This window comes from Somniosus microcephalus, chromosome 14, assembly GCF_052327205.1.
Source record: "Somniosus microcephalus isolate GS21.2 chromosome 14, FLI_Smic_1.0, whole genome shotgun sequence".
In the NCBI taxonomy this organism is placed as follows: Eukaryota; Metazoa; Chordata; class Chondrichthyes; order Squaliformes; family Somniosidae; genus Somniosus; species Somniosus microcephalus.
The window spans coordinates 78299799-78325443 of record NC_141000.1 but is presented as its reverse complement, the minus strand read 5'-3'; the positions used below and the strand labels follow the sequence as shown (position 1 = coordinate 78325443).

The following is a 25645-nucleotide window of genomic DNA, read 5'->3' as shown; positions in this document are numbered from 1 at the left end:
GAAGCTGGATTTGTTTTCATTAGAGCAAAGGATGTTGAGGGGTGATTTGATAGAGGTGTACAAGATTATGACGGGTTTAGATAGGCTAGACGGGGAAAGGCTGTTCCCACTAGTTGATGGTACAAGGACAAGGGGACACAGATTTAAGGTTTTGGGCAAGAGATTCAGGGGAATGTGAGGAAAAACTTTTTTTACGCAGCGAGTGGTGAGGACCTGGAACTCACCGCTGACGGAAGTGGTGGAAGCGGAGGCACTCAATGTTTCAAGGGGAGTCTAGATAAGCACTTGAGGGAAATAAACTTACAGGGATAGAGCGGGGGAATAGGACTGACTGGATTGCTCTATAGAGAGCCGGCACGGACTCGATGGGCTGAATGGCCTCCTTCTGTACCTTTATGACTCATCTGCGAAAAGGGAAACATTCTTTTTTTAAATGGTTTATTCGCCCATGGAGCAGGAATGACTGACTCCACTTTGCTCTTACCATTGCTTATTTGGAAACGCCTGCCTCTAGGGCCCAGCCTTGTTTATGTCAGTCTGACGGAGAGGAGAGCAGTCAGTGATAGTGAAGGAGGGAGGGGCAGCGGCGTTCAGTTTATAGCACTGCAAAGCGGGAAAGGAAACGCAGCAATGGGCGAGGCCTTTCGGGGTAAATTCCGGGCGCTGAGCAGTGGAGGAAGTGAGTGAGATCACGCCAGGCTCCAGATCGTGGGCTGGCGCGATTTTTAGACCCTTCCCCCACGACTGTGTGGGAACCCCCTTTCGTTTCGCCCTCAATCCGGTAGCGCGGATCCATTGGGCGAGTCCGGCGGCCTGGCTCAGTGCTCGGCTGCGGGTGAACGTGTGAGCGAGGCCCAGTCTCTCTGCTCGGACCATGGGCCCGGCCTGTGCCGCTGTGGCCCTCTGTCTGCTTTCAGGTAAGCTCGAATCGGAAAATGTTCACTGTCGGAGCCCCGGACTCGGTTAGAAAGGCTGCCGTACAAGGAGCCGAGGCGGCAGCTGGTCTTGGGTGGATTTAACCCACGCCGCCTCTCGGTTAGCCTTCGGCCGCAAGGTCGCGTCTTTAGAGGCAGCCCTGAGCAGACAAGTGGCTTCTGAGCGACGGTATTGCCAGTCCATGGCTTATGTCCAATTCTGTTTTGAGCAATTGGAAAAACACAATGGATTTTAAGATATTTTTGTCGCTCAGCAATGTCTTTAAAACTGTTTTATGATGTCCCACTTCTCTCTCTCACACACACATCTGCCCCCCTCCCTTTTACCATTTGTCCCCCTCCCTTTTACCATTTGTCCTGACTGTAGTTGTTATCTGCTGCACTCTTTTACGTCCACCTGAGGGCCTCGGTTTAATGTCTCATCCGAAAGACGGCACCTCTGACTGCAGTACTCCCTCCGTGTCCGCCTAGATTTTGTGCTCAAGTATCTGGAGTGGGTTTTGAATCCACAATCTGCTGACCCAGAGGCGAGAGCTAATGCTTTTGCAATGGAGGGGTCCAGAGAGGTGGCGGAGAGGTAGAGCTGGGTGTCATCAGCATATATATGGAAGGTGACCTATGTCTGTGGATGATGTCAGCAAGGGCAGCATGTAGATGAGGAAAGGACCAAGGATACATTCTTGGGGGTTAAGAGATAAGGAACGGGGGAAGGAAGAGAAGCCATTGCTGGATAGGCAAAAGTGGAGCCTCCTGAGAACAGTCCTGCTGAGCTGGACAACAGAGGAGTGGTGTGGTTGCCTGTATCAAAGGCTGCAGAGAGCTCAAGAAGGGAAAATGCACCACAGTCACTAAGGATGTAATTTGTGATTTTGATTAGCGTAGTTTCAGTGCTGTGCAGGGTTGGATTTTATTGGAGAAATTCAAACATGGAATTGTGGAAAATATGGACAGGACAACCCGTCCTTGTTCTTGTCCAGCAGGATCGAGGTTCTTACTCCCTGTGAGGGCGGGAGCGGGGACTGCAGGGAGGATGAGCAACCTGGCCACAGCACCGTGGTACAGGGGGCCATTCAAGTGGAGGGAGTAAAAAGAAATGTTGTAGTGGTAGGGGATAGTATCATTAGGGGGATAGATAGGGTTCTCTGCAGTCAAGAGCGGGAGTCCCGAAGGCTGTGTTGCCTGCCTGGTGCCAGGGTTAAGGACATCTCTTCTGGGCTGGAAAGAAACTTGCAGTGGGAGGGGGAGGATCCAGTTGTCGTGGTCCATGTTGGTACAAACGACGTAGATAGGACAAGGAAGACGGTTCTGTTAAAGGAGTATGAGCAGCTAGGGGTCAAATTAAAAAACAGAACCTCAAGGGTAATAATCTCTGGGTTATTACCTGAGCCACGAGCGAATTTGGCTAGGATAAATAAAATTAAAGAGTTAAATGCGTGGCTCAAAGACTGGTGTGGGAGAAATGGGTTTTGCTTCTTGGGACACTGGCACCAGTACTGGGACAGGAGGGAGCTGTTCTGTTGGGACGGACTCCACTTGGCCAGTGCTGGGACTAGAGTCCTGGCGAATCATATAACTAGGGCTGTAGAGAGGGCTTTAAACTAATTAGTGGGGGGGAGGTTTCTAGAGAGCAAATCATAGAAATGACAACAGAGAAGGTCATAGACTTAGGTAGCAGTGGGGGAATTAAAAAACAGAATGTGTCAGGAAGGGACAGAAGGTATGGAGTAAAAAGTAAAGTACTAAAAAGGGAAAAAACAGGAACTAAGTGTTACAAAACATATTTGAAAGTTCTTTATCTGAATGCACGTAGCATTCGTAACAAAATGAATGAGTTAACGGCACAAATAATGACATATGGGTATGATCTTGTGGCCATTACAGAAACATGGCTGCAGGGTGACCATGACTGGGAATTAAACATACCAGGTTATTTAACAATCAGGAAGGACAGGCAGGAAGGGAGAGGAGGTGGGGTGGCTATGTTAATAAAGGAAGGAATCACTATAATACAGAGAAATGATATTGGGTCAAAGGAGCACGATAGTGAAACAGTTTGGGTGGAGGTAAGGAATAATAAGGGGAAAAAAACACTAGTGGGTGTAGTCTATAGGCCTCCGAATAGTTGCAACTCTGTTGGACGGAGTATTAATCAGGAAATAGTTGAGGCTTGTAATAAGGGAACAGCTATAATTATGGGGGATTTTAATTATCATATTAACTGGACAAATCAAATTGGGCAGAGCAGCCTTGAGGAAGAGTTCATTGAGTGTATTAGGGATGGGTTTCTTGAGCAGTATGTAACTGAACCGACCAGGGGGCAAGCAACCTTAGATTTGGTCCTGTGTAATGAGACAGGATTAATTACAAATGTCCTAGTAAAGGATCCCCTTGGAATGAGTGACCATAACATGGTTGAGTTCCATATTCAATTAGAGGGTGAGAAGGTTGGATCTCAAACAAGCGTGCTGAGCTTGAATAAAGGAGACTATGAAGGTGTGAGAGCGGAATTAATGAGAGTGGACTGGGAAAATAGATTAAAGGGTAAGACGGTACATGACCAGTGGTGTACATTTAAGGAGTTATTTTACAACTTCCAAAAAAAATATATTCCACTGAGGAAAAAAGGGTGTAAAAGAAAAGATAGCCATCCGTGGCTAAGTAAAGTAATTAAGGATAGTATCCGACTAAAAACAAGGGCATATAAGGTAGCCAAATCTAGTGGGAGGATGGAAGATTGGGAAGTCTTTAAAAGACAGCAAAAAATAACAAAAAGATTGATTAAGAAAGGGAAGATAGATTATGAAAGTAAATTAGCAAAAAATATAAAAACAGACAGTAAAAGTTTCTATAGTTATATAAAAAGAAAAAGGGTGGCTAAAGTAAATGTTGGTCCCTTAGAGGATGAGACCGGGAAATTAATGGTGGGAAACATGGAGATGGCAAAAACACTGAACAATTATTTTGTATCAGTCTTTACAGTAGAGGACACTAAGAATATCCCAACACTGGACAAACAGGGGGCTCTAGGGGGGGAGGAACTAAATACAATTAAAATCACTAAGGAAGTGGTACTTGGTAAAATAATGGGACTCAAGGCGGATAAATCCTCTGGACCTGATGGCTTACATCCTAGGGTCTTGAGGGAAGTGGCGGTAGGGATTGTGGATGCATTGGTAATAATTTTCCAAAACTCACTGGACTCAGCAAAGGTCCCGGCAGATTGGAAAACTGCTAATGTAACACCATTATTTAAAAAGGGTAGTAGGCAGAAGGCTGGAAACTATAGACCTGTTAGCCTAACATCTGTGGTTGGTAAAATGTTAGAGTCCATTATTAAGGAGACAATAACGGGACATTTGGATAAACATAATTTAATAGGGCAAACTCAGCATGGTTTCATGAAGGGGAAGTCATGTTTAACAAATTTGCTTGAGTTTTTTGAGGAAGTAACATACAGGGTGGATAAAGGGGAACCAGTGGACGTAGTGTATTTAGACTTCCAAAAGGCATTTGACAAGGTGCCACACAAAAGATTATTGCTCAAGATAAAAAATCACGGGATTGGGGGTAATATTCTGGCATGGGTGGAGGATTGGCTCTCTAACAGAAAGCAGAGAGTTGGGATAAATGGTTCGTTCTCAGATTGGCAACCAGTAACTAGTGGTGTTCCGCAGGGGTCAGTGCTGGGTCCCCAACTCTTTACAATCTATATTAACGATTTGGAGGAGGGGACCGAGTGTAACATATCAAAGTTTGCAGATGATACAAAGATGGGACGGAAAGTAGTGAGTGAGGAGGACATAAAAAACCTGCAAAGGGACATAGACAGGCTAAGTAAGTGGGCAGAGATTTGGCAGATGGAATACAATACTGGAAAGTGTGAAGTTATGCACTTTGGCAAGAAAAATCATAGAGCAAGTTATTATCTTAATGGCAAGAAACTGGAAAGTACTGTAGTACAAAGGGATCTGGGGGTCCTGGTGCACGAAACTCAAAAAGTTAGTATGCAGGTGCAGCAAGTGATCAAGAAGGCCAATGGAATGTTGGCTTTTATTGCTAGGGGGTTGGAATATAAAAACAGGGAGGTATTGCTGCAGTTGTACAAGGTATTGGTGAGGCCGCACCTGGAATACTGCATACAGTTTTGGTGTCCATACTTAAGAAAAGACATACTTGCTCTCGAGTCAGTACAAAGAAGGTTCACTCGGTTAATCCCGGGGATGAGGGGGTGGTCATATGAGGAGAGGTTGAGTAGATTGGGACTCTACTCATTGGAGTTCAGAAGAATGAGAGGCGATCTTATTGAAACATATAAGATTGTGAAGGGGCTTGATCGGGTGGATGCGGTGAGGATGTTCCCAATGATGGGTGAAACTAGAACTAGGGGGCATAATCTTAAAATAAGGGGCTGCTCTTTCAAAACTGAGATGAGGAGAAACTTCTTCACTCAGAGGGTGGTAGGTTTGTGGAATTTGCTGCCCCAGAAAGCTGTGGAAGCTACATCATTAAATAAATTTAAAACAGAAATAGATAGTTTCCTAGAAGTAAAGGGAATAAAGGGTTACGGGGAGCGGGCAGGAAATTGGACATGAGTCTGGGTTCGGAATGGTCATGGCCCTGTGGGTAGTGGAGCGGGCCCAGGGGCCGTGTAGCCTTGTTCTGCTCCTACTGTGTTCTAATTCTGTTAGATTTCAGGAGATGGTTTTATTCCTGTTCCTGGCTGGGGTGGAGATCGCCTTTACAGAAGGTAAGTACTGTAGAAAATATAGGGACAGAGTGATCTCCTGGAAGAATTTCGATCGCCTAGATGGGTCGGAGAGGAATTTCCCAGATTTTTTTCTCCCAAATTGGCCATTGGGTCTTTATCTGGTTTTTCGCCTCTCCCGGGAGATCACATGGGTTCGGGTGGATGCAGAGTGATAGAAGATTTGAGGTTAGGATCAGATCAGCCATGATCTTATTGAATGGTGGAGCAGGCTCGAGGGGCCGATTGGCCTACTCCTGCTCCTATTTCTTATGTTCTTATGTCCAAGGACTTTGGAGAGGAGAGGAAAGGAAAGTTGGAAATGGGACAGTAAATTGTAAAGACGGATGAGTCGAGGGTGTTTTTATTTTGAGGTGGAGTTTTGCATTGGAAGATGACAAAGCTGTGGAGAGGAGCCATTTACAACATCAGGTAGCATAGTGGCTAGGAAGAGAGGTTGGGTGGCTAGCAGTTTAGTAGGATTAGGGTCAAGGGAGCAGCTGTGCACAAATTAGTCACTGCATTTGCCTATAAGAACAGTGACTACACTTCAAACATAATTCATTGGCTGTAAGCACTTTGGGATGCCCTGAGGATGTGAGAGGTCTTCCTTTATGTAAGAGAGATATTTATATATACAGTAGATGTCTTACTTGGGCCTCATGCTTAATAGATTAGATAGATATACTGTCATTCCACTGGTATTTCCCTACATGAATGCTTGTTTATAAAGTGATTCAGGAGACTTTTCACTGACTAAATATTTAAATAAATCATATCTTAAATTAAGAGATCTCTATTGTTGGCCGTGTGGATGTGTCTTGAATGATTGTTTGCCTGTTTTTTTTTCACTGCTTGAGTGGTTTTGAATGTGTTTCTTCTCGTGCAACACATACTTTTTTTTCTCTTCATAACTACATCTTGTCATTCTATTGAATCTTTGCTATACCCTTAATTAACAAGACTCAATGTGTGCTTTTACATTATACCAACACAACCAATGGAGGGAGTGGTCTTCCTCTGTCAGCGGCACTGTAAACAAACCTGGCTCCCTGGTGACATATACTGACTAATGGTCTATGATTCTGCCATTGGGATAAGTAAGCTGGTTGCAGGAATGTAAACATAGGAGCTAGTGCGTGACCTCGGCTGTCTATGTCCTGAACTAAAGTGGCAAACCTAAAAGTTCATATTTGGATGATTTTTTAGCTCAGGGAATTGTATGCTTCTGAAACAGTTATCTCATTCTAGGGATAACAACAGAAAATGCTGGAAAAACTCAGCAGGCCAGGCAACATCCGTGGAGAGAAATTAGAGTCAATGTTTTGGGTCAAAACCCTTTATCAAGACTAAAGAGGCACAGGGAATGAAATAGATTAAGATTCTGGGCTGGGAGAGAACAAAAGTGAAGAGACTTTAAACTAACTAGTGGGGGGGGAGGTTCCTAGAGAGCAAATAATACAAATGACAACAGAGAAGGTCATAGACTTAGGCAGCAGTGGGGAAATTAAAAACCAGAGCATGTCAGGAAGGGGCAGAAGGTATGAAGTAAAAGGTAAAGTAATAAAAAGGGCAAAAGCAGGAACTAAGTGTCACAAAACATCTTTGAAAGTTCTCTATCTGAATGCACGTAGCATTCGTAACAAAATAGATGAGTTAATGGCACAAATAACTACATATGGGTATGATCTTGTGGCCATTACAGAAACATGGCTGCAGGGTGACAATGCCTGGGAATTAAACATACCAGGTTATTTAACGATCAGGAAGGACAGGCAGGAAGGAAGGGGAGGTGGGGTGGCTATGTTAATAAAGGAAGGAATCACTGTAATACAGAGAAATGATATTGGGTCAAAAGATCAGGACAATGAAACAGTTTGGGTGGAGGTAAGGAATAATAAGGGGAAAAAAACACTAGTAGGCGTAGTCTATAGGCCTCCGAACTGTGGCAACTCTGTTGGACGGAGTATCAATCAGGAAATAGTTGAGGCTTGTAATAAGGGAACATCTATAATTATGGGGGATTTTAACTATCATTAATTGGACAAATCAAATTGGGCAGGGCTGCCTTGAGGATGAGTTCATTGAGTGTATTAGGGATGGGTTTCTTGAGCAGTATGTAACTGAACCGACCAGGGGGCAGGCAACCTTAGATCTGGTCCTGTGTAACGAGACAGGATTAATTAAAAATGTCCTAGTAAAGGATCCCCTTGGAATGAGTGACCATAACATGGTTGAATTCCATATTCAATTAGAGGGTGAGAAGGTTGGATCTCAAACAAGGAGACTATGAAGGTATGAGAGCGGAATTGAGTAGAGTGGACTGGGAAAATAGATTAAAGGGTAAGACGATACATGATCAGTGGTGTACATTTAAGGAGTTATTTTACAACTTCCAAAAAATATATATTCCACTGAGAAGAAAAGGGTGTAAAAGAAAAGACAGCCATCCGTGGCTAAGTAAAGAAATTAAGGATAGTATTCGACTAAAAACAAGGGCATATAAGGTAGCCAAATCTAGTGGGAGGATAGAGGATTGGGAAAACTTTAAAAGACAAGCAAAAAAAAAAACAAAAAGATTGATTAAGAAAGGGAAGATAGATTATGAAAGTAAATTAGCAAAAAATATAAAAACAGATAGTAAGAGTTTTTATAGTTATATAAAAAGAAAAAGGGTGGCTAAAGTAAATGTTGGTCCCTTAGAGGATGAGACCGGGAAATTAATGGTGGGAAATATGGAGATGGCAAAAACACTGAATGAATATTTTATATCAGTCTTTACAGTAGAAGACACTAAGAATATCCCAACACTGGACGAACAGGGGGCTAAAGGGGGGGAGGAGCTAAACACGATCAAAATCACTAAGGAAGTGGTACTCGGTAAAATAATGGGACTCAAGGCGGATAAATCACCTGGACCTGATGGCTTACATCCTAGGGTCTTGAGGGAAGTGGCGGTAGGGATTGTGGATGCATTGGTAATAATTTTCCAAAACTCCCTGGACTCGGCAATGGTCCCGGCAGACTGGAAAACTGCTAATGTAACACCCTTATTTAAAAAGGGCAGTAGACAGAAGGCTGGAAACTATAGACCGGCTAGCCTAACATCTGTGGTAGGTAAAATTTTGGAGTCCATTATTAAGGAGACAGTAACAGGACATTTGGATAATCATAATTTAATAGGACAAAGTCAGCATGGTTTTATGAAGGGGAAGTCATGTTTGACAAATTTGCTGGAGTTCTTTGAGGAAGTAACATATAGGGTGGATAAAGGGGAACCAGTGGACGTAGTGTATTTAGACTTCCAAAAGGCATTTGACAAGGTGCCACATAATAGATTATTGCTTAAGATAAAAAATCACGGGATTGGGGGTAATATTCTGGCATGGATAGAGGATTGGCTATCTAACAGAAGGCAGAGAGTTGGGATAAATGGTTCATTCTCAGACTGGCAATCAGTAACTAGTGGTGTTCCGCAGGGGTCAGTGCTGGGTCCCCAACTCTTTACAATCTATATTAACGATTTGGAGGAGGGGACCGAGTGTAACATATCAAAGTTTACAGATGATACTAAGATGGGAGGGAAAGTAGTGAGTGAGGAGGACATAAAAAACCTGCAAGGGGACATAGACAGGCTAAGTAAGTGGGCAGAGATTTGGCAGATGGAATACAATACTGGAAAGTGTGAGGTTATGCACTTTGGCAGGAAAAATCGTAGAGCAAGTTATTATCTTAATGGCAAGAAACTGGAAAGTACTGAAGTACAAAGGGATCTAGGGGTCCTGGTGCACGAAACTCAAAAGGTTAGTATGCAGGTGCAGCAAGTGATTAAGAAGGCCAATGGAATGTTGGCTTTCATTGCTAGGGGGATAGAATATAAAAATAGGGAGGTATTGCTTCAGTTGTACAAGGTATTGGTGAGACCGCACCTGGAATACTGCGTACAGTTTTGGTGTCCATACTTAAGAAAGGACATACTTGCTCTCGAGTCAGTACAAAGAAGGTTCACTCGGTTAATCCCGGGGATGAGGGGATGGACATATGAGGAGAGGTTGAGTAGATTAGGACTCTACTCATTGGAGTTCAGAAGAATGAGAGGCGATCTTATTGAAACATATAAGATTGTGAAGGGGTTGGTTCGGGTGGATGCAGGGAAGATGTTCCTGATGATGGGTGAAACTAGAACTAGGGGGCATAGTCTTAGAATAAGGGGCTGCTCTTTCAAAACTGAGATGAGGAGGAACTACTTCACTGAGGGTGGTAGGTCCATGGAATATGCTGCCCCAAAAAGCTGTAGAAGCTACATCATTACATAAATTTAAAACAGAAATAGACAGTTTCCTAGAAGTAAAGGGAATTAAGGTTTACGGGGAGCGGGCAGGAATTTGGACATGAGTCTAGGTTCGGATCGGTCATGGCCCTGTGGGTAGCGGAGCGGGCCCAGGGGCCGTGTAGCCTGATCCTGCTCCTATTTCGTGTGTCTAATTCTGTTAGATGCAGGAGATGGTTCTGTGATAGTGGATTGGCAGTTAGGATCAGATCAGCCATGATCTTATTGAATGGCGGAGCAGGCTCGAGGGGCCGATTGGCCTACTCCTGCTCCTATTTCTTATGTTCTTATGTTCTTAGACATTAAGAGGTATTCAAAACGAGACGAGATGGTGATAGGACTAGTGGAGACAAAAGACAGCTCTAGATTAGGTGTGAAATGCACTGGCAGAATGGGAGACAGCTGCCATGTGGGAGAGAGGGAAAAAAAGGAAAGGGGGGGTGGGAAAGGGCCAAAACAAAGGTGTGGATAAAAAATAAGTGAAAATGTAATAGGGGCCGAGGTTATGGTCTGAAATTGTTAACTCAATATTGAGTCCAGAAGGCTGTAAAGTGCCTAATCGGAAGATGAGGTGCTGTTCCTCGAGTTTACGTTGAGCTTCCGTGGAACAATGCAAGAGGCCAAGGACGGTGAGGCCCGAGTGGGAATGGGGCGGTGAATTAAAATAACAGGCGACCGGAAGCTCAGGGTCACCCTTATGGACTGGAGGTGTTCCGCAAAGCGGTCACCCAATCTGCGTTTGGTCTCCCCAATGTAGAGGAGACTGCATCGTGAGCAGCGAATACAGTAAACTAGATTGCAAGAAGTACAAGTAAATCACTGTTTCAGCTGGAAGGGGTGTTTGGGGCCCTGGACAGTGGGAAGGGGGGAGGTATAAGGGCAGGTGTTACGTCTCCTGCGCTTGCATGGGAAGGTGCTGCGGGTGATAGAGGAGTGGACTAGGGTGTCTCGGAGGGAGCGGTCCCTATGGAATGCTGAAAGGGGAGGTGAGGGGAAGATGTGTTTGGTGGTGGGATCACTTTGGAGGTGGCGGAAATGGCGGAGGATGATCTGTTAAATGTGGAGGCTGGTGGGGTGAAAGGTGAGGACAAGGGTGTAGTGTCCGTGTGTAGATAAAGACACTGAAGACAGGAGTTGGTTCATAGGTATTTACTAAGCAAGTCTGGGGGGTGGGGGGGGGGGGTTTCTAAAGGATATACACAATACACAGGCTTATATAGCCCAAGTGGCAATTACCGGCATTACGCACACCTGGGGCTCTTGAAGGCACATACACCACAATTGCTCTTAAAGGCACATACACCACAATTCCTCCCCTTCTAGCTAACTAGTACATCATATTTTAAGTAATTAATTACATGTTATATGCAAAATAATATACATTGCTGTATTAATTAATTATAAGTTAGTCTCTCGGGAGGCTTCCTGACTCGGTCCGGATAACGCCTCGGTGGTGTAGTAGTTTCTGGTGGTGTAGTAGGTTCTTCTGGCAAGGCTGATTCGGCTTGAAGGCCAGTGTCGGGTTCATCGGACTCCAGTATCACCGGATCGGAGGTAGATATGGGTATCTCTACTTCATCGTTAGATGTATAGAGTGGTGGTGTAGGTTGTCCCTTTTCGGATGACTTGATGATTTGGTCAGCATGGCGCCTTATTATGCTGTCTCCGATGTCCACGGTATACATCAGTGGTCCTAATCGTGTGCAGATAGTTCCAGGCTGCCATTTCTCGGTACGGTAGTCCCGGGCCAAAACCGGTTGGCCTATCTGGAAGGCCCTAGTTGGCCTTTCATTCATGCCCTGAAACTGCCGGTTCTCCACGTCCCTTCGGATGTTGGGCTTGACCAAATCCAGCCGGCATCTTAGGTTTCTATTGTAGAACATCATGGCGGGAGTTTGGTTAGTAACCATATGCGTTGCATTCCTATATGCAAATAAGAAGTTATCCACCTTGTGCTGAAGTTTTATGTCTTCATTACCCATGGCCTTGATGGCCTTCTTGAAGGTCTGGACAAACCTTTCAGCCAATCCATTGGTGGCGGGATGGTATGGGGCGGACGTGTAGTGCTTTACCCCATTGTTCTTTAAGAACTTTCTGAATTCTTCGGACACAAATTGCAGTCCATTATCAGAACATATCTGCTCCGGCAGCCCATTCCTGGCAAATATGGTCCTTAATACTGTGATGGTTTTTTCCGTGGTGGTGGAGGACATCTTTATTACCTCCGGCCACTTGGAGTGTGCATCAACTGCGATTAAGAACATCGAGTCCATAAATGGACCAGCAAAGTCGATGTGCACCCTTTGCCAGGGAGATGAGGGCCACTCCCATGGATGTAGAGGGGCCTGTGGCGGAGCATTTTGGACCTTCTGGCATCCTAGGCAGCTCTTGGTCATGTCTTCGATGTCTCCATCGATACCTGGCCACCATACAAACGCCCTAGCTAGGTTCTTCATTTTCACTCCACCCAGATGCCCCTCGTGAAGCTCCTTTAGCACTTTATCCTGGAGTTTGGGTGGAATCACCACTCTGGATCCACACATCAAGGTTCCTCGGCACACTGACAGCTGTTCTCTTCTTTGCGAGAATGCTGGCAACAGTGGTTCGCCATGTGCTGGCCATCCCTTCACTGTTAAATCGTAGACCCGTGAGAGAGTAGGGTCATTTCTTGTCTCCCTTTCAATGGCAGAATTTGTCACCGGTAGACATTCCACTATGGTAGAGTGGAATATCTCTACTGGGTCTACTGTAGGTGCCTCTTCTACCGTTGGCAACGGTAGGCGTGATAAACCGTCAGCATTCCCATGCTGTTTTGACCCTTTGTATTCAATGTTGTATTGGTGTGCCCCTAGAAAAAGGGACCACCTCTGTAGTCTTTGTGCCGTCATAATGGGGACACCTTTTTTAGGGTTGAATATGGAGATGAGGGGTTGATGGTCAGTCAGCAAGGTAAATTTTTGTCCGTGTAGGTAATGGTTGAATTTCTTCACTCCCCATACCAGGCTGAGTGCTTCCCTGTCTATCTGGGCATAGTTACGCTCAGCTTTTGCGTCACGCTCATTGAACTCAGCTATCGGCCGTTCCGAGCCATCAGGGAATCTATGGGACAATACCGCTCCTATGCCGTAAGGGGATGCATCGCACGCCAGTCTGATTGGTAGTGATGAGTTGTAATGAGCCAAAATTTTCTCGGATGTGATTAAGTCTTTACATTTATGGAAGGCACGTTTACAGTCTTCGTTCCATTTCCAAATCACTCCTGTCTGTAGAAGATCATTAAGAGGGTGTAGAATAGTTGATAAGTTCGGTAAAAATTTATGATAGTAATTTATTAATCCCAGGAATGACCTTAATTGTGAAACATTTTCAGGTGCTGGGGCTTTTATAACTGCTTCAATTTTTTCAGGTGACTTATGCAACCCTTCCTTATTAATTATGTGGCCACAATATGATATCTGATTTTGGAAAAATTCGCACTTGGGGCGATTTGCTCGTAGGCCCCGTTCTTTCAGCCTAGTGAGCACCTGCTCCAAATTGGCAAGGTGCTCGTTGTCGTTTTCTCCTGTTATAAGGATGTCGTCTAGGTAGCATTGAGTCCCCGGAATCCCTTGCAGGACTTGCTCCATAGCTCTTTGCCAGATAGCTGGAGCTGATGCTATTCCAAAAACCAGTCGATTGTACTGGTACAGGCCTTTGTGTGTGTTTATTGTGAGAGATTTTTTTAGAGGTCTCCTCAACCTCCATCTGTAGATATGCCTGTGCCAAGTCAATTTTTGTGAAACGTTTCCCTCCGGATAGTGAGGCGAAAATATCTTCTATCCTCGGAAGAGGATACTGTACCGTGTGAAGGACCGGGTTTACAGTCACCTTAAAGTCCCCACAGATGCGAATTTTTTTCTGTTCCTCAGAGTTATTTTTCAATTTTTTTCATGACTGGAACGATGGGTGTTGCCCATTCGCTCCAATCTATTTTGGATAATACGCCTGCCTTTTCCAAATTCTTCGGCTCTGCCTCGACTGCTGGACGTATTGCGTATGGCACCGGTCTTGCCTTAAAACATTTTGGAATTGCTGTATCTTCCACTTTTATTGAGGCGGTGATGCCTTTCAAGGTTCCTAGTTTCTCTTGAAACACTTCTTTGGCGTTGGCCAAGATGTCTTTTAATCGTTCAGGTATGATGTCATCATTGTTTTTTTCCTTACTAGTCACTGTCAGTGCCTGAATGGAGTGCCAGTCTAAACGTACCTTCCTTATCCATTCACGTCCCAACAACGGTGGACCACCATCTTGTAGAATGTATAAATACAACTTTTGTATTTCTTTGCCGTTGTATACCACAGGCACCCTTATTTTTTCTTTGGGGTAGACTTTCTGCCCCGTATATGTTTTTAAGATAATGGATGTGTCTTTTAGAGGTATATGCGAAAATAGCGCCTCGTAATCTCGTCGATTTATTACGGTTAGGGCTGATCCTGTATCTAGCTCCATTTTAACTGGGGACCCTGCTATTGTGAGGGTAGCCCAAATGGTTTGGTAATCCTCTTTGGCAAGTACATTATGTAATTTGAGACAGCTTAGTCTCTTGTTTCCGGAGTCGCTATCGCTATTCTGGTCTTCGGAGCTACTGTCCGTCATCATTTGTACCTTCCTGTACTTTTCTTTATTGATTTTTTGTTTTCTGTCAGTGGATTTATTTTGTCCAGATTGGCATACCCGTGCAATGTGTCCAATCTTACCACATTGCCTGCATGCTTTGCCCTTGAAGCAGCAGTCCCTCTGGTTATGGGTGGATCTGCCGCAGCGATAACATCTTCCGAACTCATGTGTCATTTTATGGGTGCTGAAGTCCTGTGTCTCTTGTTGTATCTCTGCAGCTCCTTTTGCTGCTGCTTCGTATGATACAGCCATACTGAAAGCTTTGTCCAATGTTAAATCTTTTTCAGAAAGCGGTCTTTTTTGTGTTCCTTCACTTAAGAGACCGCAAACAAATTTGTCTCGAAGATAATCCGATAGTCCTGCTCCGAATTGGCAGTACTTTGATAGCTTTCTTAATTCGGTTAGGTAATCAGCGTTACTTTCATTCTTGTGTTGATTTCTCTTGAAGAACTTGAATCGTTCCGCTATCAGCAGCGGTGTTGGGTTTAAATGCTCCTGCAGGGTATCAACAATTTCTTTAAAAGTCTTGTCCTTTGGTTTGGCTGGAGTGATTAAATTTCGTAACAGCCCGTATGTCTTTGCGCCCATTAAGTTCAGAAGTACTGAAGCTTTTTTTTTCATCTGTTATTCCATTTGCAGTGCAATAAACCTCTACTCTTTCCACGTATGTGGTCCAATCTTCTATTTCGCCATCAAAAGCCTCAATATTACCAAATTTAGGCATTTCAGAAAAGATATGGCGCTTCCCGCGCTTTTTTTTTCTCTCTCTGTAGCAACGATATGGCGCTTCCCGCGCTTTCCCGCCGCTGCTACCGATAACAACGCTGTTTTACTGTGGTTTCCGTTTATTCACTGTTGGAGACTCGTTCCCGACGGAGGTCTAAACGCTGACCTGCTTGCCGTGCCGGCCGTCTCTCGAGTGCACCCTCCCAGTCCGTTATTGCTTGCCTCCGATTTCGCTGCCTGTCTCAGCTGTAGAGCCCGCCGCTGGAGCTCCAGCCTGACGCCCAGGAAGGATTAGCGCAGTACCTGCCACCAGCTTGGCCAGCTGGTGAAACCACAGTTTCTCTTACTTCCTTGAGTCTTCTGGACGCTGGAGGAATCGATGTCCTTGAGGTGCTGCCGAATTGCAGGTAAGTCCGTTTCCACTTCGTCGCCACTGTAGTGTCCGTGTGTAGATAAAGACACTGAAGACAGGAGTTGGTTCATAGGTATTTACTAAGCGGGGGGGGGGGGGGTTTCTAAAGGATATACACAATACACAGGCTTATATAGCCCAAGTGGCAATTACCGGCATTACGCACACCTGGGGCTCTTAAAGGCACATACACCACAATTGCTCTTAAAGGCACATACACCACAAAGGGGAAACCTATCGTGGTTCCGGGAGGGGCAGGGGTGAGGGCAGAAGTGCGGGAGATAGAACGGACACGGTCGAGGGCACTCGGATCTCACTGTACTCAGGCTCTTGCGTTGTTCCACGGAAGCTCAGCGTAAACTCGAGGAACAGCACCTCATCTTCCGATTAGGCACTTTACAGCCTTCCGGACTCAATATGGAGTTCAACAATTTCAGATCATAACCTCGGCCCCTATTACATTTTCACTTTTTGGTTTTTCCCCCCTCCCCCTTTTTTTTCTCTCTTCCCACATGGCAGCTGTCTCCCATTCTGCCAGCGCATTTCACACCTAATCTAGAGCCGTCTTTTGTCTCCACTAGTCCTATCACCATCTCATCTCATTTTGAATACCTCTTAATGTCTTCTCTTTTGTTCTCTCCCAGCCCGGCCTCTTAATCTATTTCATTCCCTGTGCCTCTTTAGTTTTGACCCGAAACATTGACTCTAATTTCTCTCCACGGATGTTGCCTGGCCGCCTGAGTTTTTCCAGCATTTTCTGTTGTTATTTCGGATTTCCAGCATCTGCAGTATTTTGCTATCTCATTCTAGGGGTTAATTTGTCCTCGATGGCATTTAAAGGAGGTTTGCTAATTATCATAGAATCGGAGAATGATGTAGCACAGAAGGAGGGGCATTCGGCCCATCGTGCCTGTGCCGGCTGTTTGAAAGAGCTCTCCAACTGGCCCCACTCCCTGTTCTTTCCCCATAGCCCTGCAAAATTTTCCCCTTCAAGTATTTATCCAATTCCCCTTTGAAAATTATTGTTGAATCTGCTTCCACCGCCCTTTTAGGCAGTGCATTCCAGATCATAACTCACTTTGTAAAAAAAATTCAAGCTCATCTTGCCTCTTTTTTGTCAATTATCTTAAATCTGTGTTCTCTGGTTACTGACCCTTCTGCCACTAGAAACAGTTTTTGTTTTTAAAAAGGAGAGTAGCTGAATCTCAACAGATGCCCCCAAATAACTTGTACGTTTATTGGTCCAAAATTGGGAAATTCCTTTCTATGCATTTTCAGCATACTGTATTTCTTTCAATGTTTTCAAATTCTCAGCTGTGTCTCTTCTGCCCCTTCACTTGTCACAAAAGCACTGCTGCTGTTGAACTGCTCAACAGCTCCCTTGTTTTTGCCTTTGATGCCATCATCTCCACCAAATCACTTATATTTGAGTCCCCTTGCCATTTCCCCATTCCAGTTTTGCACGCTAAGATCTGAGGGATGCAGACTTGAGAGTGAATCTGGTGCAGTACTGGTCTTGGTCAATCCAGTTCTGGTAGTGGATGACATGTCCAGCATTACCATGCCTCCCTCTCCAAAGTCAAATCATCATACTGCTCCAGAATCATCCTCGAGGACAAGGAGTCTTAATGGCTCTTTTTTCCACAACAATCTTCCGTCTCAAAACCCACTTGTCCTGGCCCTTTCACCCTTACTTCCAACAACAGGTGGGAAGAACTCATGGGTTTCTTCATCTCCATGATTAAAACCAGCTGTATCAACCCCTCCAGCTCTTTCTCCTCCTAACCCAACCCTTAGTTACTCTATAGCTTCCCTCTCAACTACCACACCCCTGCCTCCGGATTCCTTCTCCAAGCACATCTCTTCCATGAGACCCATGTCCTGTTCTCTCCATCCTCTCCCTGTGCAACTCTTGATCACTCAGTTACACTTCCTGGTCTGTATGCTTTCCGATATAATCAGCAGCACCCTTTGATCTGGCACTGTCCCTTTTTCTTTCAGAATCCACCCTCATCATCCCCTCCTTAGGAAGTTGACCCTTGACATGTCCAACCTTCACAACTACTGCCACATGTCTCGACTCCCTTTCCTCTCCAAGGTTCTTGAACATATCATTCCCACCCAGCTCCATGTCCACCTCTACCACAATACGTGTTTGAATCCCTTTAGTCCTATTTCCGATCTTCTCACAATACCGTGATTGACCTGCTCAAAGTCAGCAACAGTATCCAGTATGACTGCAGCTATAGTGCCTTATCCCTCCTTGATATGCTCAGTTTCTTCATGACATTCAATCATTCTGTCCTCCTCCACTGCCTATCTACTGCTCCACCTCCATGGGTCTGCCCTTGTATGGTTCCACTCCTGCCTGCCCCAATGCAGCCAAGTGTATTTCTAGCAATTGCTTCTCCTCCCACCCCACATTGTAATTTTGGAGTTCACGTTTTGGTTGGGAAGTCGGCAAGCAGGATGTTAATCAGGCCCGGCTGTTAAAATAGCTCGAGCCTTCCTGCTGTCGCTCCCGGATGAGCGTGCATTCCCACCCAGGAGTTAAAATCGAGCTTCTTTCTATTTAATTAATGCTCCTTTTATATTAGTCTTGCTCCCAGTTGAAATGCAGGCAATGAACCGCCATTGGTAGTAATTTGGTGCCGAGGAAACTATCTCCTTAGGAAGTTTTCATTACCTGCATTGGCACCAGGGTTGCCTCCAATAGCATTGAGTTGTGTTGGAGGCAGGCCTGTAGGGTAAAGGGGGCATAAGGCTACTGCTTATGCAAGATTCTAGTCTCCAAACACAGCCTTGCATTGAAAGCATTTAAAAATTAGCATAATATACTTTTTGAAATGATTTAGCTGGATTGTGGGGGGGATTGCAGCAAGTTATTTTTTTTTAAATAAGAACGTAAGAGCAAGAACATAAGGAGTAGGAGTAGGCCATTTGGCCCCTCGAGCCTGCTCCAACATTTAATGAGATCATGGCTGACCTGATCTTGGGCTCAGCTCCATTTCCCTGCCCATAACCCATCACTCCCTTATTGTTCAAAAATCTGTCTATCTCCACCTTTAAATATATTCAATGACCCAGCCTCCACAGCTCTCTGGGGCAGAGAATTCCACAGATTTATGACCCTCTGACAGGAGAAATTCCTCCTCATCTCAGTTTTAAATGGGCGACCCCTAATTCTAAAACTATGCCCCCAGTTCTAGATTCCCCCATGAGGGGAAACATCTTCTCTGTATCTACCTTGTCGAGCCCCCTCAGTATCTTCTATGTTTCAATAAGATCACCTCTCATTCTTCTAAACTCCAATGAGTATAGGCCCAACCTGCTCAACCTTTCTTCAAAAGTCAACCCCTTCATCTCAGGAATCAACCTCGTGAACCTTCTCTGAACTGCCTCCAATGCAAGTATATCCTTAAATAAGGAGACCAGAACTGTATGCAGTACTCCAGGTGTGGTCTCACCAACACCCTGTACAGTTGTAGCAAAACTTCCCTACTTTTATACTCCAACCCCCTCGCAATAAAGGCATTTGCCTTCCTGATTACTTGCTGTACCTGCATGCTAACTTTTTGTGTTTCATGCACAAGGACCCCCAGATCCCTCTGTACTGCAGCATTTTGTAATCTCTCTCCATTTAAATGATAATTTGCTTTTTTATTTTCTTACCAAAGTGGATAACCTCATACTTTCCCACATTATACTCCATCTGCCAAATGTTTGCCCACTCGCTTAGCCTATCTAAACTGCTACCTGTCTGGTATTGATGCATATGTGGCTTCCTAAGTGACTTCATAATCATAATCAACTTTATTGTCATTGTTAGTGCACAAGTGCAGTACAACGAAATGTAGGCTTGCGGCTCCCGAGTGTACATTTAGATTAAGACATTTAAACATTCAACATTCATTTGGCTTGTAATATATTAACATAAACATAACCATAATAAAGTGCATTGGCAGATGTGCAGGCTTTAGAGTTTATTTGTGGAGTTCAGTAGGATGACAGCCCTGGGAAAGAAGCTGTTCCTAAATCTGGTCATTCGGGTGCGAATGCATCTGTAGCGTCTCCCAGATGGCAGGAGGGCGAACAGACTGTGGCTGAGGTGGGTAGGGTCTTTGATGATGGTCCGTGACCTCCGTAAACAGCGTTTCTGGTATATGTGCTCTATGGTCGGTAGCCGGGTGCCGGTAATGTGTTGGGCAGTTTTGACTACCCGCTGCAGGGCTTTCTGGTCATAGTAGCTACAGCTGCCATACCATACTGTGATACAGTTTGTCAGGATGCTCTCTATTGTGCAGCGGTAAAGGTTAGAGAGGATCAGGGGTGACAGGTTACACCCCTTCAGCCTCCTTAGGAAATATAGGCGCTGCTGGGCCTTCTTCACCAGAGAGGAGGTATTGAGGGACCAGGAGAGGTCTTCCGTGATGTGGACTCCGAGGAACTTAAAGCTGTCCACCCTTTCCACCACAGCCCCATGGACTTAACCAGTTCCTCAAAATAATTGACTGATGGTGCTCTCATTTCTTCGGCTGATTTGATTTGGCTTCATGATCGTAGTCTGCTGTGAGTTTCATGTCCTTAACACAGTTTTGGCATAGTGAATTATTGGTACGAAAAGGTCATTAATTGTACTTGAGACCTGATAATTCCCACCTTCCTTTGTGACATTGATCTGATTTCTCTGGGAGTGTGGATAATCAAACCAAATACTGCCATAGTTATTGTCATGATAGACTGCCCTTACATGCACTTTAATGTTTCTGAGCTACCTTGTCTAGGTTTGTATCCCCAAAGTCTCTCAGTATTGCTGTGCTTCGAACTTCCTGCATTGCTGGTGACTCTGGAGGACTTCATGTTAACTCATGTTTTGCGTTGCTGGCTAAAAGAGTATAATCATGTATTAACTTGTCAGTTACAGTAGCTTTTGATCAGAAGGAAACACAAATAATTCTTGAATAAAGAATCTTGTTCAGTCCCTACTTACCTTCTGAAGGTGAGACCACACCTGGAGTACTGCATATAGTTTTGGTCTCCTTATTTAAGGATATACTTGCATTGGAGGCAGTTCAGAGAAGGTTCACTCGGTTGATTCCGGAGATGAGGGGGTTGACGTATGAGGAAAGGTTGAGTAGGTTGGGCCTCTACTCATTGGAATTCAGAAGAATGAGAGGCGATCTTATCGAAACATATAAGATACTGAGGGGGCTTGATCGGGTGGATGCGGAGAGGATGTTTCCACTGATGGGTGAGACTAGAACGAGGGGGCATAATCTTAGATAAGGGGCTGCCGTTTCAAAACTGAGATGAGAAACTTCTTCACTCAGAGGGTAGTAAATCTATGGAATTTGCTACCTCAGAGAGCTGTGGAAGCTGCGACATTAAATACATTTAAAACGGCGATAGACAGTTTCCGAACAGACAAGGGAATTAGGGGTTACGGGGAGCGGGCAGGGAAGTGGACGTGAGTCTAGGTTAGGATCAGCCATGATCCTATTGAATGGCGGAGCAGGCCCGAGGGGCCGTATGGCCTACTCCTGCTCCTAGTTCTTATGTTCTTATTCATTTGAATTTCCTCTTGCTGCTAGTGAAGGTTTTATGATGCTGGCTATCAGCGATACTAACTTGTTAACTATCACATATTAAAACTGCTCCATTTCCAGTAGCACATCCATAATTCAGAACCCAGAAATCTGCACATAAGCATAATACTCCAGCAGTAAACTACTTGTTGTAAATTACTTGTTAATTATTACAATGATTTGTTTCATTCATAAAATCCTTGATGATCATTAAATAAAATGGAAAAAGTAAAACCTTAGGAAGCAAACACAGTTGGTTAAAGTCCATTATATTCCCTTACTATAACTTGAAGTGTGGTATGACTCCCTATCAACCTGGAGCACCACACAGCATCATGAACTTGCGTTAATATAGTACCTTTAACATAAAGAATGTGTAGTACCTTGACCACACTTCCTCCCACCCCGCTTCCTGTAAGGACTCTCTCTTCCATTCTCCCAGTTTTTCCGTTTCCGACGCATCTGTTCTGACGATACCACCTTCCATACCAGTGCTTCCGATATGTCTTCCTTTTTCCTCAACCGAGGATTCCCTTCTACCATGATTGACAGGGCCCTCAATCGTGTGCGTTCCATTTCCCGCACCTCTGCTCTCATCCCTTCCCCTCCCTCCCAGAACCACAATAGGGTTCCCCTTGTCCTCACCTTTCACCCCACCAGCCTCCACATTCAACAGATCATCCTCTGCCATTTCCGCCACCTCCAGCGTGATCCCACCACCAAACACGTCTTCCCCTCCCCTTTCAGCATTTCAAAGGGACCGCTCCCTCCGCGACACCCTGGTCCACTCCTCAATCACCCTCCACACCCTCTTCCCCTTCCCATGGCACCTTCCTGTGCAAGCACAAGAGATGCAACACGTGCCCTTTCACTTCCTCCCTTCCCACTGTCCAGGGCCCCAAACACTCCTTCCAGGTGAATCAGCGATTTACTTGTACTTCTTGCAATTTATTATACTGTATTCGCTACTCACGTTGCGGCCTCCTCTACATTGGGGAGACCAAACGCAGATTGGGTGACTGTTTTGCAGAACACCGCCGTGGAGTCCGCAGGCGTGCCCCGAGCTTCCAGTCACCTGTCACTTTAATTTTCCGCCCCGCTCCCACTCTGACCTCTGTTCTCAGCCTCTTACACTGTTCCAATGATGCTCAACGTAAGCTTGAGGAACAGCACCTCATCTTTCAATTAGTCACTTTACAGCCTTCCGGACTCAACATTGAGTTCAGCAATTTCAGATCATAACCTCTGCCCCCATTTTTCAGACGGCAGCTGTTGCTGATTCATAGAATCATAGAAATTTATGGCACAGAAAGAGGCCATTCGACCCATCATGTCTGTGCCAGCCGAAAAAGAGCTATCCAGCCTAATCCGATTTTCCAGTTCTTGGTCCGTAGCCTTAGAACATAAGAACATAAGAAATAGGAGCAGGAATAGGCCAATCGGCCCCTCGAGCCTGCTCCGCCATTCAATAAGATCATGGCTGATCTGATCCTAACCGCCAATCCACTATCACAGAACCATCTCCTGAATCTAACAGAATTAGACACACGAAATAGGAGCAGGATCAGGCTACACGGCCCCTGGGCCCGCTCCGCTACCCGCAGGGCCATGACCGACCCGAACCTAGACTCATGTCCAAATTCCTGCCCGATCCCCGTAACCCTTAATTCCCTTTACTTCTAGGAAACTGTCTATTTCTGTTTTAAATTTATGTAATGATGTAGCTTCTACAGCTTTTTGGGGCAGCATATTCCATGGACCTACCACCCTCAGTGAAGTAGTTCCTCCTCATCTCAGTTTTGAAAGAGCAGCCCCTTATTCTAAGACTATGCCCCCTAGTTCTGGTTTCACCCATCATCGAGAACATCCTCCCCGCATCCACCCGATCCAACCCCTTCACAATCTTATATGTTTCAATAAGATCGCCTCTCATTCTTCTGAACTCCAATGAGTAGAGTCCCAATCTACTCGACCTCTCCTCATATGTCCATCCCCTCATCCCCGGGATTAACCGAGTGAACCTTCTTTGTACTGACTCGAGAGCAAGTATGTCCTTTCTTAAGTATGGACACCAAAACTGTACGCAGTATTCCAGGTGCGGTCTCACCAATACCTTGTACAACTGAAGTAATACCTCCCTATTTTTATGTTCTATCCCCCTAGCAATGAAAGCCAACATTCCATTGGCCTTCTTAATCACTTGCTGCACCTGCATACTAACCTTTTGAGTTTCGTGCACCAGGACCCCTAGATCCCTTTGTACTTCAGTACTTTCCAGTTTCTTGCCATTTAAGATAATAACTTGCTCTACGATTTTTCCTGCCAAAGTGCATAACCTCACACTTTCCAGTATTGTATTCCATCTGCCAAATCTCTGCCCACTTACTTAGCCTGTCTATGTCCCCTTGCAGGTTTTTTATGTCCTCCTCACTCACTACTTTCCCTCCCATCTTAGTATCATCTGCAAACTTTGATATGTTACACTCGGTCCCCTCCTCCAAATCGTTAATATAGATTGTAAAGAGTTGGGGACCCAGCACTGACCCCTGCGGAACACCACTAGTTACTGATTGCCAGTCTGAGAATGAACCATTTATCCCAACTCTCTGCCTTCTGTTAGATAGCCAATCCTCTATCCATGCCAGAATATTACCCCCAATCCCGTGATTTTTTATCTTAAGCAATAATCTTCTGTGTGGCACCTTGTCAAATGCCTTTTGGAAGTCTAAATACACTATGTCCACTGGTTCCCCTTTATCCACCCTATATGTTACTTCCTCAAAGAACTCCAGCAAATTTGTCAAACACGACTTCCCCTTCATAAAACCATGCTGACTTTGTCCTATTAAATTATGATTATCCAAATGTCCTGTTACTGTCTCCTTAATAATGGACTCCAAAATTTTACCTACCACAGATGTTAGGCTAACCGGTCTATAGTTTCCAGCCTTCTGTCTACTGCCCTTTTTAAATAAGGGTGTTACATTAGCAGTTTTCCAGTCTGCCAGGACCTTTGCCGAGTCCAGGGAGTTTTGGAAAATTATTACCAATGCATCCACAATCCCTACCGCCACTTCCCTCAAGACCCTAGGATGCAAGCCATCAGGTCCAGGCGATTTATCCGCCTTGAGTCCCATTATTTTACCGAGTACCACTTCCTTAGTGATTTTGATTGTGTTTAGCCCCCTGTTTGTCCAGTGTTGGGATATTCTTAGTGTCTTCTACTGTAAAGACTGATATAAAATATTCATTCAGTGTTTTTGCCATCTCCATATTTCCCACCATTAATTTCCCGGTCTCATCCTCTAAGGGACCAACATTTACTTTAGCCACCCTTTTTCTTTTTATATAACTATAAAAACTCTTACTATCTGTTTTTATATTTTTTGCTAATTTACTTTCATAATCTACCTTCCCTTTCTTAATCAATCTTTTTGTTATTTTTTGCTGTCTTTTAAAGTTTTCCCAATCCTCTATCCTCCCACTAGATTTGGCTACCTTATATGCCCTTGTTTTTAGTCGAATACTATCCTTAATTTCTTTACTTAGCCACGGATAGCTGTCTTTTCTTTTACACCCTTTTCTTCTCAGTGGAATATATTTTTTGGAAGTTGTAAAATAACTCCTTAAATGTACACCACTGATCATGTATCGTCTTACCCTTTAATCTATTTTCCTTGTAGGTTATGGCACTTCAAATGCATATTCAAGCACTTTTTAAATGTGATGAGCATTTCTGCCTCTACCACCTTTTCAAGCAGTGAGTTCCAGACCCCCCCCACCACCCCCTCTAATCCTTCTACCAATTACTTTAAATCTATGCCCCCTGGTTATTGACCTCTCTGCTAGAGGTCCTTCCTATCCACTCTATCTCGGCCCTTCATTCTGCTGTTCCCATATACACCTGGACCTGTTTTGTATTTTCAGCTGTATAAAAAGTTTCTACAGTCTTGAAGCATACGAGGGTAAATTCAGAAAAATCACTCCTGGCACGGAGCTTCGCTCGACTGGAGCGGGATCGAAGAACTAGACGTGGAGCAAGCTGTGGCTCAGTGGGTAGCACTCTCACCTCCGAGTCAGAAGGTTGTAGGTTCCAGTCCCACTCGAGACTGGAGCACAAAAGTCTAAGCTGACATTCTAGTGCAGTGCTGAGGGAGTGCTGCACTATTGGATGTGCTGTCTTTTGGATGAGATGTTAAACCGAGGCCCTGTCTGCTCTTTTTTTTCCACGTGGCAGCTATTGATGATTCTGCCAT

At 44.7% G+C, this 25645-nt stretch overlaps 1 protein-coding gene across 1 annotated transcript in view; it reads left to right on the top strand.

Moving 5' to 3' along the window:
• Positions 1–501: 501 nt before the first annotated feature.
• The window catches only part of LOC147107594 (uncharacterized), a 58053-nt gene continuing 32909 nt past the window's right edge, over positions 502–25645 (top strand). Inside the window, exon 1 of the mRNA XM_086006756.1 lies at positions 502–917. Within this exon, the coding sequence (XP_085862882.1) occupies positions 875–917 (43 nt within the window). The 5' untranslated portion in view covers positions 502–874. The remainder of the gene's footprint in view (positions 918–25645) is intronic.